A 13,151-nucleotide genomic window follows, 5' to 3' on the forward strand; every position below is an offset into this window, starting at 1 on the left:
AAAAAATAACAAATAGCTTTTCTCTCTGGGAGTGAGAGACCAGTGCCTTGCAGAAGTCAGGCCTCTGGAGGTCAATGCATACTTCCTATGAAGATGTGTCTCTGTCCCCTCTCCATTTCCAGCGAGAGGGACCATACGCTAGCTGCCTCTGCTGTCTGTCACTTATATATCCCTTACATCTAAGCTGTGTATTAGAACCCTGAGTCAAGCACTGCTGTGACTTGGGAACAAGACAGCTATGGCTCCTGTCTCCCAGAGCTTCACCATTTTGCAGTGGAGGGGGGGTCAGGAGTAGGGGGTGGAGAGGGACTGAATCGCCTGCTGTGAATCACCTTCTGTCATGATTTAAACTTCATGGGCTGGGAAGGTGGCTCAGTGGTAGAGTGCTTGCCTTGCATGCCTGAGGCCCTGGGTTCAATTCCTCAACACCACATAAGCAGAAAAAGCCAGAAGTGGCGCTGTGGCTCAAGTGGTAGAGCACTAGCCTTGAGCTGAAGAGCTGAGCTGAGGGACAGTGCGCAGGCCCAGAGTTCAGGCCCCACAACTGGCCAAAAAAAAACAAAAACAAAAACAAAAACCTTCATTTCCTTCTTTGTTCTTTCTTCCCTCTCAGTGGAAGGGAGGTACATTCTCCATAACAGTGGGGACTTCTGCCTACATAAGGCACTCTGTGTGGCACCAAGAAGACACTTAAAGCTGTACACACCTGTAATCCCAGCTACTTGGGAGGTGGAGGTAGGACAATCTTCATCCAAGCCCAGCCACAGCATAAAACCCTATGTGAAACAAATAAAAAATAAAAGTGGTAAAGTACCTGCCTAGTAAGCATGAGGTCCTGAGTTAAGTCTCAAGTACTAGAGGTTTTTTTTAATACCCAATACATATTTATTAAATAAATAAATGAAACTGGGGAGATAGAACCAGGCAATAATGGCCTCATAAACCTAAGCCTATTGGCAGTGTTCTTAGAAAGTGTTAAACAGAAGAGTGATGTGGTTAGTCTGCATCTTGTAAAGATCATTCAGTTGCAGTTACAGGGTGGAATGTGGGCTGGAAGGCAACTTTCAGGCCAAACTGTGCATGGTGGTGACTATAGAGAGCTGGCCCCAAATACCAGTCTCCCCAGGCCTCCCAGACTCCTCTTGTCTAATTCTCCTTCCTTCTCAGCCACATTTATTCAAGTAACACTTACTTTCCTATTTTTTTTGTGGGGGGGGGGAAGTCAGGGGAGTGGAGAGGGCAATACTAAGGTTTGAACTAGGGCCCTGTGCTTGCTAGGCAAGTACTCTACCACTTGAGCCAAATTTCCTGGTTTCTAGCCCTTTTTCTTTTTAGTTTATTTTTGATGATGTGTTTTTGTTTGGTTTGGTTTGGTTTTGCAAGTAGGGTCTGGCATCTCTTTTGCCTAGGGCTGGCCTAGAATAAAACCTACAGCCTGCCACATAGCTGAGCCCACAGGTGCTTGCCATCACAGCTGCCCTTGGACCTCCATCCTCAGATCTCCACCTCCCATACAGCTGGGATTATATGCATGAGCCACTGTGCCTGGTTCAGACCAAGTTTTCTAATATACAAAATATATTTTCAGCTCAAAAAAGAATTGGAGGGCTGGGAAGGTGGCTCAGTGGTAGAGCACTTGCCTTGCATGCATGAGGCCCTGGGTTCGGTTCCTCAGCACCACATAAGCAGAAAAAAAAAAAGCTGGAAGTGGCGCTGTGGCTCAAGGGGTAGAGTGCTAGCCTTGAGCTGAAGAGCTGAAGGACAGCGCCCAAGCCCAGAGTTCAGGCCCCACAACCAGACCCCCCCCAAAAAAAAGTTGGAATCTTGCTATAACTGTATTTGCTGTAAGGCAGGTTTGATTTGTAGAACTTATAGAAATATAAAGATCTCATTTTAAAAAGGAGTCTTAGAGCCGGGCACCAGTGGTTCACGCCTGTAATCCTAGCTACTCAGAAGGCTGAGATCTGAGGATTGCGGTTCAAAGCCAGCCTGGGCAGGAAAGTCCCTGAGATTCTTTTTTTTTTGGGGGGGGGAAGAGTGGGGGGACCCTGTCATGGGGCCTGAACTCTGGGCCTGGGCGCTGTCCCTCAGCTCTTCAGCTCAAGGCTAGCGCTCTGCCACTTGAGCCACAGCACCACTTCCGGCTTCTTTTTTTTCTGCTTATGTGGTGCTGAGGAATCAACCCAGGGCCTCAAGCATGCAAGGCGAGCGCTCTACCACTAAGCTATCTTCTCAGCCCTGTCCCTGAGATTCTTATCTCCAATAAACCACCAGAAAACCGGAAGTGGCGCAATGGTGCAAGTAGTAGAACACTAGCTGAAGAGCTGAAGGACAGCATTCAGGCCCAGAGTTCAAACCCCATGACCGACAAAAAAAAAAAAGTCTCAAGGATTAGAGGCATGACTCAGTTGTTAGAATGTCGGCCAACAAGCAAAGTGTCATGAACCCAGTGGAGTACTGGCTACAGATGACAACAACAAAGGAGTCTTAGAGTTGGGCATGGTGATGCACTCCTGTAATTCCAACATGCTAAAGGCTAAAGTAGTAGGATCATAAGCACAACTAACCTGTGCTGCCCAGCAACACTTGGTTTCAAAAACAAAAACAAGCCAAGCACTAGGGGCTCATACCTGGAACCCTAGCTACTCAGGACACTGAAATCTGAGCATCATAGCTCAAAGCCAGCATGGGCAGGAAAGTCCAAAAGACTTTTTTCTCCAATAAATTACAACAGCAACAACAACAAAAAAGCTGGAAGTGGAGCTGTAGTTCAAGTGGTAGAGCGCTAGCCTTGAGCAAAATGGCTCAGGGACAGCATCCAGGACCTGAATTCAAGCCTCAAGACTGGAAAAAAAAAAGAAAGAGCCTTGGACAGGGATTTTAGCTCCTTCATATGCCAGCTGAATGACTCGCGAAAGCTGTTGAGCTCCCAGAGGCTCCCAGATTCCTCATCTCACAGGGTTGTTGGGAGGATTCAATGAAATAATTACAAACCTGGGAAGGCCTCTTTCCCTTCTCCGGACACTCTTAACCAGTCTTTCATTCTCTACACCCATGGGGTCCCCTGTGTCTTTGGTGGTAATAAAAATAGATGTGTTGCTACTAGTGTGAGAGCGATGAAAAGAAATTGCTTTTTATAAATATTAGGGGATTTGGACTGGCTCTTGTCGCAATGTGTATCATTCTTGTGAAAGCTGGGCTTTCTGTTTCTCTCCCAGGGAGCCAGGCAGTCCTTGGAGGCAGCAGCTCAGAAGACAGGAGAGCCTCAAAGCTGTATAAATAAAGGGCTGATATGTTCAAACGAAACAGAAGTTTACACGTGCAAGCTGCACATCGACATGACGCCGTTCCTGAAGGTGAACTCACACTGAGAAGGCGAGGGGTTTTATAGACACATACACAGGAATTCCAGTTAACACACTCCTGCATGGTGCAAAAACAGCTTCAGAAGTCCCTGGGCGCTTCTACTTTATCAGAAGGGATAGAAAATAAGGCAGTTGGTAGCAAGATGAAGAAAGAACAAATTAGGACAGTAATCTCAGTGAGCCATCGGGGACAAATCAGTTGGGTATCTGGTTAGAGTGGTGGGGACAGGGAATAGAGAAGAATAACTTTGAATCACCTCATGAAACAGTCAAATGTAATTCATTTTATCTCCACAGTAACTAACAGTGCTACTGGTTTACAAGTATGACTTGGTAAAGTTGATATGCCTGCTGTGGAAAAGTCTGATTGTTGAGTTAACTATTTAGAAGTCAGCTATAGATTCTCTTGGAAGTATCTGGCTTTGTTTTCTGTTCTTCAAGTGCTGATCTCCCAAACGTGATTGGTTTCTGGTTAAGATACTGAGCACTCTAATGAAGAGAATATCTTTGTCTATTTTTAGAATATTTGCTCCCACCCCAGCTTCTAACACAGTCTCCGGCCATGGAAGGTGCTCACCAAATGCTCCAAGAATTAACCCATCCATTTCAACCCTCAGCTTTTTCCTACCCATTCTTTGCCCTTCTCAGAGCTAACTGAACTGAAAACAAGTGACCATGGAATCCAAGCAACTGACCGGGAACAGAAACAGGGTTGGCATGGAAGGAAGGCTTCCACCATGCTACCTTCAAGGGCACCATCCCTTGAAAGAAGGGACTCTGAAAGACAGAAACAGGGAGAAGAGAACTTCCATCAGTGAACTTTCATCCATGGTCCCTTTTATTCTTAGCAATCGTTTACATCTTTCCTTGGGACTTAGAGTCCTAAGGCTGGTACTTCCTAGGATAGTGATATCATCATCATTATCAATATTCCATTTAGTCCATATGTGAGCACCTGGTATGTATCTGGCACTTTCGCATACTAGGTTACATCCATCAACACAACAGACCAAAGTGGGCTTAGAATGTAGATCAGTGATGGAGTCCTCTAGCATTCACAAGTCCCAAGATTCCAGTCCCAGCCCTGCACCACTCCTCTAAAAAACCACAAAAATACAACCCCACACCAAGGCTGAACACTGGTGTTTCATGCATGTCATGTTCGCTACTTGAGAGGCTGAGCCATGAGGACCACAGTTCCAAGCCAGCCTGGGCAGAAAAATCCATGAGACTCTTATCTCCAATTAACCAGCCAAACAAAAAAAGACAGAAGAAGAAGTGTGGCTCAAAGTAGTAGAGCATCAGCTTTGAGTGACAAAGCAAGAACTCAAGGCCCTGCATTTGTTAAAGCCCCAGTATTGTGCACTCATGTGTGTGCACGCGTGCGCGCACACACACACACTACTCCATATCAGACCAAGTTCTCTGCTCTCTCCAAGGTAGTACAGGGAAAAGATGCTAAGCAACAATAAATTAAGTGCATGATATGGTAAAAAGATATCCTTGGGCTGGGAAGGTGTCTCAGTGGTAGAGCGCTTGCCTTGCATGCATGAGGCCCTGGGTTTGATTCCTCAGCACCACATAAACAGAAAAAGCCAGAAGTGGTGCTGTGGCTTAAGTGGTAGAGCACTATAGCCTTGAGCTGAAGAGCTGAGGAACAGCGCCCAGGCCCAGAGTTCAGGCCTTACAACCAGCAAGAAAAGAAAAGGTATCCTTGCTAAGGAATTACAATAAGAACATATTTATTTACTTATTTATTTATTGCCATTCTTGGGGCTTGAACTCAGGGGCCTGGGTGCTGTCCCTGAGCTTCTTTGGCTCAGGGCTGGCATTCTACCCCTTGAGCCACAGCACCACTTCTAGCTTTTTTTTTTTTTTTGCTTATGTGCTGGTGAGGAATCAAACCCAGGGCCTCATGCATGCAAGGCAAGCGCTCTACCACTGAGCCACCTTCCCAGCCCCAAATGTAATGCATTTTATCTTCACAGTATTTCATTCATTTCTCCTTGGTGTAGGTAGAAGCATTGCACATTTCAGGGGATGCGGGTAGATTTTTAAAAATGGAAGCAGCACAAAAATGCAAAGAAATGTAAATAATCGCAGTTGCTAATATTACTGAGCTAATGTTACTGTGTTAGGCTCTGTCTTATATTTCACGTACATGAGCTCATTTCATAAGAAGTAGGTAACAGGGCTGGGAAGGTGGCTCAGCTGCCATGCTAGCACATCCAGCATATTACAAACACTTGACACCATGCTGGTTTGGTTTTCATTTTCTCTTCTTTTTCCTTCCTTCCTTCATTCCTACCTTCCTTCCTTCCTTCTCCTTTCTTCCTTCCTTCCTTTTTTCTCTTTTGTTCCTCGTCCTTCTCCTTTCTTCTTTCCTCTTCTTCTTTTCTTCCTCCTCTTCCTCCTCCTCCTCCTCCTCCTTCTCCTTCTTCTCCTCCTCCTCTTCCTCTACTTCTTCCTCCTTCTCCTCCATGTCTTCCTTCTGTGTGTGTGTGCGTGCATGCGCGCGCCAGTACAGGGCATTCAGGGTATCATGCTCTCCTTGGTTTGTTTGTGTTTTGTTTGTTTGTTTGTTTGTTTGTTGGCCATTCCTGGAGCTTGAACTCAGGGTCTGGGCACTGTCCCTGAGCTTCTTTTGCTCAAGGATATTACCCTACCACTTGAGTGACAATGCCACTTCTGGCCTTTTCTGTTTCTGTGGTACTGAGGAATCAAACTCAGGGCTTCATGCATGCTAGGCAAGCATTCTACCACTAAGCCCCACTCCCAGCCCTCACTTTGGTTTTTATGCTCAAGGTTAGCACTCTACCATTTGAGCTACACCTCCACTTCCAGCTCTTTTTTACTTTTGGGTCCGGTCATGGGGCCTGAACTCTGGGTCTGGGCGCTGTCCCTCAGCTCTTCAGCTCAAAGCTAGCGCTCTACCACTTGAGCCACAGCGCCACCTCCGGCTTTTTGTTTTTTGCTTATGTGGTGCTGAGGAATCGAACCCAGGGCCTCAGGCTTACAAGGCAAGCACTCTACCACTGAGCCACCTTCCCAGCCCATCCACTTCCAGCTTTATGCTAGTTACTTGGAGATGAAAGTCTCATGGATTTGTCTGTCTGAGCTTCAAACTTTAATCCTCAGCATTCAGCCTCCTGAATAACTAGGATTACAAGCATGAGCTACTAGCACCTAGCTTAGAGGGACCCAACTTCTATCCAAACTATAACTAATGCTTGCCTAGGAAGTTGAGGCCCTTGGTTTGGTCCCTGTACAGAAAGGGGAGGGGGGAGGGAAGGAAAGAGAGGTGGCTCAGTGGTAGAGCGCTTGCCTTGCATGCCTGAGGCCCTGGGTTCAATTCCTCAACACCACATAAGCAAAAAGAAAAAAGCCGGAAGTGGCGCTGTGGCGCAAGTGGTAGAGCGCTAGCCTTGAGCTGAAGAGCTGAGGGACAGCGCCCAGGCCCAGAGTTCAGGCCCCATGACCGGACCCAAAAAAAAAAAAAAAGTGAGGGAGGGAAGAAGGAAAGGAGGGAGGGAGAGAGAAGAGGAGGAGGAAGGAGGAGGAGGCAGCTAACAAAACTAGAGCAAAACTAGAGTATGGATCATAGGGGTGTTTGCCTAATTTTGTCTGATAAATTCTTTATGGTATATTATCCCAATAGAGAAGTGGAGATGAACTGGACTCTCATGAAGAACCAAAAGAAACCCTCAGAGAAAGTGATGAACTCAGCCAAGGTAGAAACAGCTGGCTTGGGTTGGGTAATCTCATTATAATTGTGTGATGACCTTTATGCTGTTAAAAGATGCTAATAGGAAAGAATCATTTTGTTTTCCCTTGGGCTGGGGGCTGGAAGTCAGAACACAGTAAAAAGTGCCACTACCTGGGCTGGGAAGGTGGCTCAGTGGTAGAGTGCTTGCCTTGCACACGTGAGGCTCTGGATTCGATTCCTCAGCACCACATAAGCAGAAAAAGCTGGAAGTGGCACTGTAGTTCAAATGGTAGAGCGCTCACCTTGAGCTGAAGAGCTGAGGACAGCATCCAGGCCCAGAGTTTAGACCCCCATGACCAACGACAACAAAAAAAAAGTTCCAATATCTGCCTCTGCTTTTGTGCATCATAAGCAAAAGTGTCCTTGGATTATTGAAAGATTTCTTCCCTACAGAGGTAGGATTGATGCAAGAGAGTGCAGACTTTGGGGTCATTAAGAGCCCTGCCAACATCTCCTCTATTCCACCTTTTTTCATGGGGCTGGGGGTTGATTGTAGAGGTAAGAGAGCTAACATTCACGGCCTGGAGGAGTGATATTACAACAAGCAGAGACCATCATCTAGATGTCCCAAGTCACCCACGGTGGGTGGCAACAGCAGCTCAGTGGTGGCTTCCTCCAAAAATGACGGTGCATTTGATGGTGGTGGTGGTGGGAGTTAGCCCAGAACCACTGAACTTTATGACTTAGTTTATAGTCCAGCCTCTGAACCCTACTCTAAGCTCTTTCTTGGGGTACCTGCATGTGTGGAAAGGTATTGGTTAGATCTGGAGAGCAAAGCTGTTCTTTATCCTCACAGCCTCTGGCAAGGAGTAGGAACTTGAGAGAGTTACATTCTCAAAGGTGGATGCAGAGCCAGACAAGAGGAACATGCTAATTTTTGCTGTTCAAAGGTGTCCAGCAGAGGGAGCACATGGGAGCTGGACACTCAGTGACCAAGTCATTCAAGCTGTGCTGGCCTGAGTTACAAAAAGATCCCCAAGCGGGCTCTTTACATGCAGTGTTCTGCACAAGCTAGCAGTTCAGACCCACAGCTGCTGAGTGAGAGCATCTGTGGTGTTAGACTTCCTCTTTACCTAATCCATGCCTAGACCTAGAGTCCTCATCTGTCCACTAAGGCTCAAAACAGCTCCTCCATGTTAGGCTGCATAAAGAAATCATTCACATTTAAGAAACAATAATAGAGGAAGTAAATTTGATCAAAGAACATTATATACATATATGAATATATCACAATAAAGCCCTCTTATGCAATTAATATACACTGATAAAAAATAATTCACATAAGCCAGGCACTGGTAGATCAAACCTGTAAATGTAGCTACCCAGATGCCTAAGATCTGAAGATCACAGTTCAAAGCCAGTGGGCAGGAAAGCCTGTTATCTCCAATTAACAACAACAACAACAACAAAAAGCTGGAAGCAGCTGGGTGCCAGTGGTTCATGCCTATAACTAGCTACTCAGGAGGCTGAGATCTGAGGATCGTGGTTCAGAGAATGTCCACGAGACTTTTATCTCCAATAAACCACCAGAAAACAGGAAATGACACTGTGGCTCAAGTGGTAGAGTGTTCATCTTGAGCTAAAGAGCTGAAGGACAGCACCCAGGTCCAGAGTTCAAGCCCCATGACCAACAAAAAAAAAAAAAAAGCTGGAAGTGGAGCTGTGGCTCAAGTGGTAGAGCACTAGCCTCACTCAGACCCTGAGTTCAAGCCTCAGGACTAGCACTCAAATAAATAAATAAATATGATGCACATAAAGAGCCTATTAAGGGGTACTAATTTTTCCTTGGACATTACACAAATAAATATCTATAGTCTTATGGTCAACACTGCTTATCTATTTGTGAAATGGCACCTTGACCTATCCTGGCCCTTCTGAACAGACCACCTATGGGATGAGGGAGGCCATACAGCAATATTGATGTCTTAGTCAAACATAGTAAATTTTACACTGATTTTTAAAGGATCTTATTGTTTCTGGGTATCAGACAATAATATATTATGATCATCTGATTCCTGGGTTTGGTCAAGCTTTTAAGCAAGGTTTCTGCTAACATGAGGTTTCTGTCCCCTCCATTTTCGGAGCTGAGTGACACTAGCCAGAGAAATGCTCTGCAGTTTTCAGATCTTCCACATTGTAAATCACATGTGCAGAAAGTGAACTCTGACAAGGCCCCAAATTCTTAGCCAAGTGCAATGGAGATTTCAGGCAGCACAGAACATGGCCAAAATGAAGCCAGGACTGAGCTGAGCAGATTTCCTGTCTCAGACAGCAGAGCAGGCTCCAGCTGAGTTCCACGAATGTTAGTCAGACAGTCTCTAAGGCAATGAAATATCACTGTTGAAAGTTAAAGATGGCATTGCTGTCCTGAATGATAAATGTGAATGTGTTCAGAAAGGATTTCAAATCTTTGAAGGAAAAAAAAAAAGAAGGGAATGCTAAGAAAATTTTTTCAATAATTTAAAGAAAACTCTTAAAAGGTCTTAAGGGTAATTGTCAGGACTGGGTTTTTTTGTTGTTGTTCGTTTGTTTTTGTTTTTCCAACCCCAAATTAAGTAGTGATCTCCATGGTTAATTTTAGGCAGTGAACCAGTGAGAGGTAAGAATACTTGCTAAGAACACTATATGCTGAGGATCTCGGTTTGAAGCCAGCAGGGGCAAGAAACTTTCTGAGACTCTTACCTCCAATAAACTACTCAAAAAAGCCAGCAGTGGGGTTGTGGCTCAAGTGGTTAAGTGCTCACTTAGAGAAAAAAAAAATTAAAACAGAAGCTCCAGGACAGCATCCAGGCCCAGCCCAGAGTTCAAACTCTAGGACCAGCCAAAAAAAAAAAAAAAAAACATCGATCAATCAATAGATAGATGGAGATAAGGCCTTCCTTTCCATCCCTATACACATCTATTATTCACACACACATGCACCAAACTCCAAGAAAAAAATAATAAAGTTTTTCTATTTGTTTATTTCCTAAGCTGATAGTTCTCAAACTTTACTAAGCCATAGAATCACCTGGAAATTTTGTAAAAAGGCTTTGGGCAGGGCTGGAGTGGCAAAGTGCTTGCTTTGCAAGTCTGAGGTCCTAAGTTTAAACTAGAAGTGAATCTGTGGCTCAAGCCTTGAGTAAAAGAGCTCAGGGACAGTGACCAGGCCCTGAGTTCAAGCTCCAAGACCAACGCTCGTGCGTGCACACACGCACACACACACACACACACACACACACAGAGTTGGGGGAATGCATAGGCACAGCTAAACAGTTCTGTGAGGTATCTCAGGCTTCTTCCCTACATGAGAAAATCTAGGTATCAAATAACATATATCGTTAGTCACAGAGCTGAGCAGTGGACAAGTCCCAAGACTGACTTTCCTAGGCTCTGTAAAGATTTATCTCCCTGTGAAATCTCATCTGTCTCTCTCCCTCTCTCCCTTCTTCCCTTCCTTCTTCCTTCTTTCCGTCCCTCCCTCCATTTGGAGAATTAAGAGATTCTTCTGACAATTATTGCATTGCTATGCTAGTCTTTTTTTTTTTTCCTTGCCAATCCTAGGGCTTGAACTCTGGATGTTGGTGCTGTCCTTTTGCTCAAAGCTAGTGCTCTACCACTTGAACCACACCACTACTTCTGGTTTTCTTCTGAGTAGTTAATTGGAGATAAAGAGTCTCAGACTTTCCTGCCCCAGCTGTCTTTGAACCACAATCCTCAGATCTCAGCCTCCTAAGTAGATAGGATTACAGGTGTGTGGGGGAGGCCGCTCCCGGGGCCTATGCTGTTCTTTTTTTAAGAGGAAAATAAATGTGGACAGTCGAGGGAGGGAGGAAAAGACCAGAGGCGACAGTGAGCCTGTGCTTTGTAGCCTCCAGTACCTCTCATTCATCTCAGTAGGATCACCTCCATTCCCACCCCGACTCCTCACAAAACAAAGGCTCCTTGGATGAGCTCCCAACCCAAGCAGATCTTCCCTCCTCCCCCCCTCCCCCCAGGCCCAGCAGGTGGCTCTCCTGGTGTTGTATCTTGGAGTCTTTTTTTTCCCCTCTTGGTGGTGGCTTGTTATGTCTTCAAGCTCTGAGACCTCCTGTGGATCCATCCTTAGCAGGAGACTTGCAGAGCTAAAAGGTCTAAAGCTCTGAAAAGCAAGCAGGAGGGACCACAAGGGGGGGGGGGGGAGGTAGATAAAAGACAGACAAACCTCTGGAGGGCCACCCAAATAATTTGGATGTTTTAATGTTTTGGTTTGGTTTGGGGGGTGGGTTGCTTTTTGTTTTGGGGTTTTGTTTTGTTGCCAGTCCTAGGGCTTGAACTCATGGACTGAACTCTGTCCCTGAGCTTCCTTTGCTCAAGGCTAGCACGCTATCACTTGAGCCATAGAAAGGATAATGAAGCTCAGAAAGGTTGGATAACTTGCCTGAAGTCACACAGACAGCAAGCAGAGAAGCTGAGCTGTATTCAGGTTTCTACTGTTGTGCCCAGGTACCAGGACCCCCCACCAAGAAGACCACGGAGAGTCAGACTTTACAGCTGTTTAAGGTTTTATTTAGACGGGCTGCAGCTTGGGCCTCGTCCTACACTCCCACACAGCAGAGCCTAGGAGGAGAGCCCTGAGCTAAAGATTTGCAGGGCTTATAAAGGCACACAACCAACCAGGTGTTTGGACCACCACGTGTTGCTCTGCTAGACAGAATTTGCTGATCTTAGGTTTAAACAAGCAACAAGTGGTCACTGCCTCAAGTACTTTAACCCTCCATTCCCCTCCTTGACTTATGGTCCTGAGACACAATCTTGTGGCTCCGGCCCCAAACTAAACTCCAACAGCTCTTGATCTTGAACAGGTTCTTCTAGTCCCTCTGACCTTAGCCATAAACAATACCAATAACAATCAGTCCATTTTTCTTTTCTTGAGGTGTATGTGGAGTGGTTGGGTAGGATGCTTGGAGACTTTCCATGTTTCCCCACAGTCGTCCAGGGCAAAGGGGTCAGCCGGTCTGGCGTGGGAGCAGTGGAGCCAAGCAGCAATGCCGTCCACCTTAAGGGCAGTGGGTGTAGCCAGTAGCACCATGTAAGGTCCCTTCCACCGTGGTTCCAGAGATCTCAAGTTGTGCCTTCAAACAATCAGTCCCCTGGTTTAAATGAATGGGGGGTAGGAATAGAAGCAGAATCATATGCTTTTAGTTGAGACCACATACTCTTATTCACTAGCTGTAAATAATCAAGCTTACACAGAAATTCAGTATCATCCAAATCAGCAAGCAATTAAAGCCAAGCTGATAGGGTGAATTTCTTACTCTAAACAGGGCAAAAGGAAGGAGCAATACCCAGTCTGCGCCAGTCTCCAAAGCCAATTTAGTTAAGATCTTTTTTAGAATCCGATTCATTCTTTCTACCTGCCCTGAACTCTGGGGTCCAATCCATTCCCAGTGCTGTGGCTATTCCCTGACTTACTTTTGAGACAAAGGCCGGTCCATTGTCTGACCTGATGGTGTATGGGAAGCCATACCTGGGTAGGATTTCTTCCAGGATCTTCTTAGCCACGACATTCCTGGTCTCATGCTTTGTTGGGTAGGCTTCAACCCATCCTGAAAAAGTGTCTACAAAAACTAGCAAATATTTATATCCAAATTTTCCAGTTTTTATTTCTGTGAAGTCTACTTCCCAATACACACCTGGCCTATCTCCACGGAGGTGAGCTCCTTTTTTAACCGGTTGATTGGGGGCATTGGTGAGCTGACAGGCTTTACAATTTTTAACAGTGTCCTCAATGTGTTGATTTCCTTGCCTAATTTTTACTTTGAGTGCTGGAGCAAGTCCTGCATTCTTCGGGTTCCCATGTGAGAGACCCGATGGATTCTCTTAAGAATCCCCTTGTCGAGCCAAAGACATACAATGGAAGAAACACAGCCTCTTCAACCGCTGGTGCTGGGAAAAATGGGCAGCCACATGCAGAAAACTAAAAGTGGACCCCAGCCTATCACCATGCACCAACATCAACTCAAAATGGATTAAAGACCTTAACATTAAACCTGAATCTC

At 45.6% G+C, this 13,151-nt stretch overlaps 1 protein-coding gene across 1 annotated transcript in view; it reads left to right on the top strand.

Moving 5' to 3' along the window:
* Positions 1–13,151, top strand: part of Kiaa2012 (KIAA2012 ortholog) — a 111,579-nt gene that overhangs the window by 73,322 nt on the left and 25,106 nt on the right. Inside the window, exon 14 of the mRNA XM_013015155.1 lies at positions 3,219–3,356. Within this exon, the coding sequence (XP_012870609.1) occupies positions 3,219–3,356 (138 nt within the window). The remainder of the gene's footprint in view (positions 1–3,218; positions 3,357–13,151) is intronic.

Source organism: Dipodomys ordii, unplaced genomic scaffold (assembly GCF_000151885.1).
Source record: "Dipodomys ordii isolate 6190 unplaced genomic scaffold, Dord_2.0 Scaffold1, whole genome shotgun sequence".
NCBI classification, from domain to species: Eukaryota; Metazoa; Chordata; class Mammalia; order Rodentia; family Heteromyidae; genus Dipodomys; species Dipodomys ordii.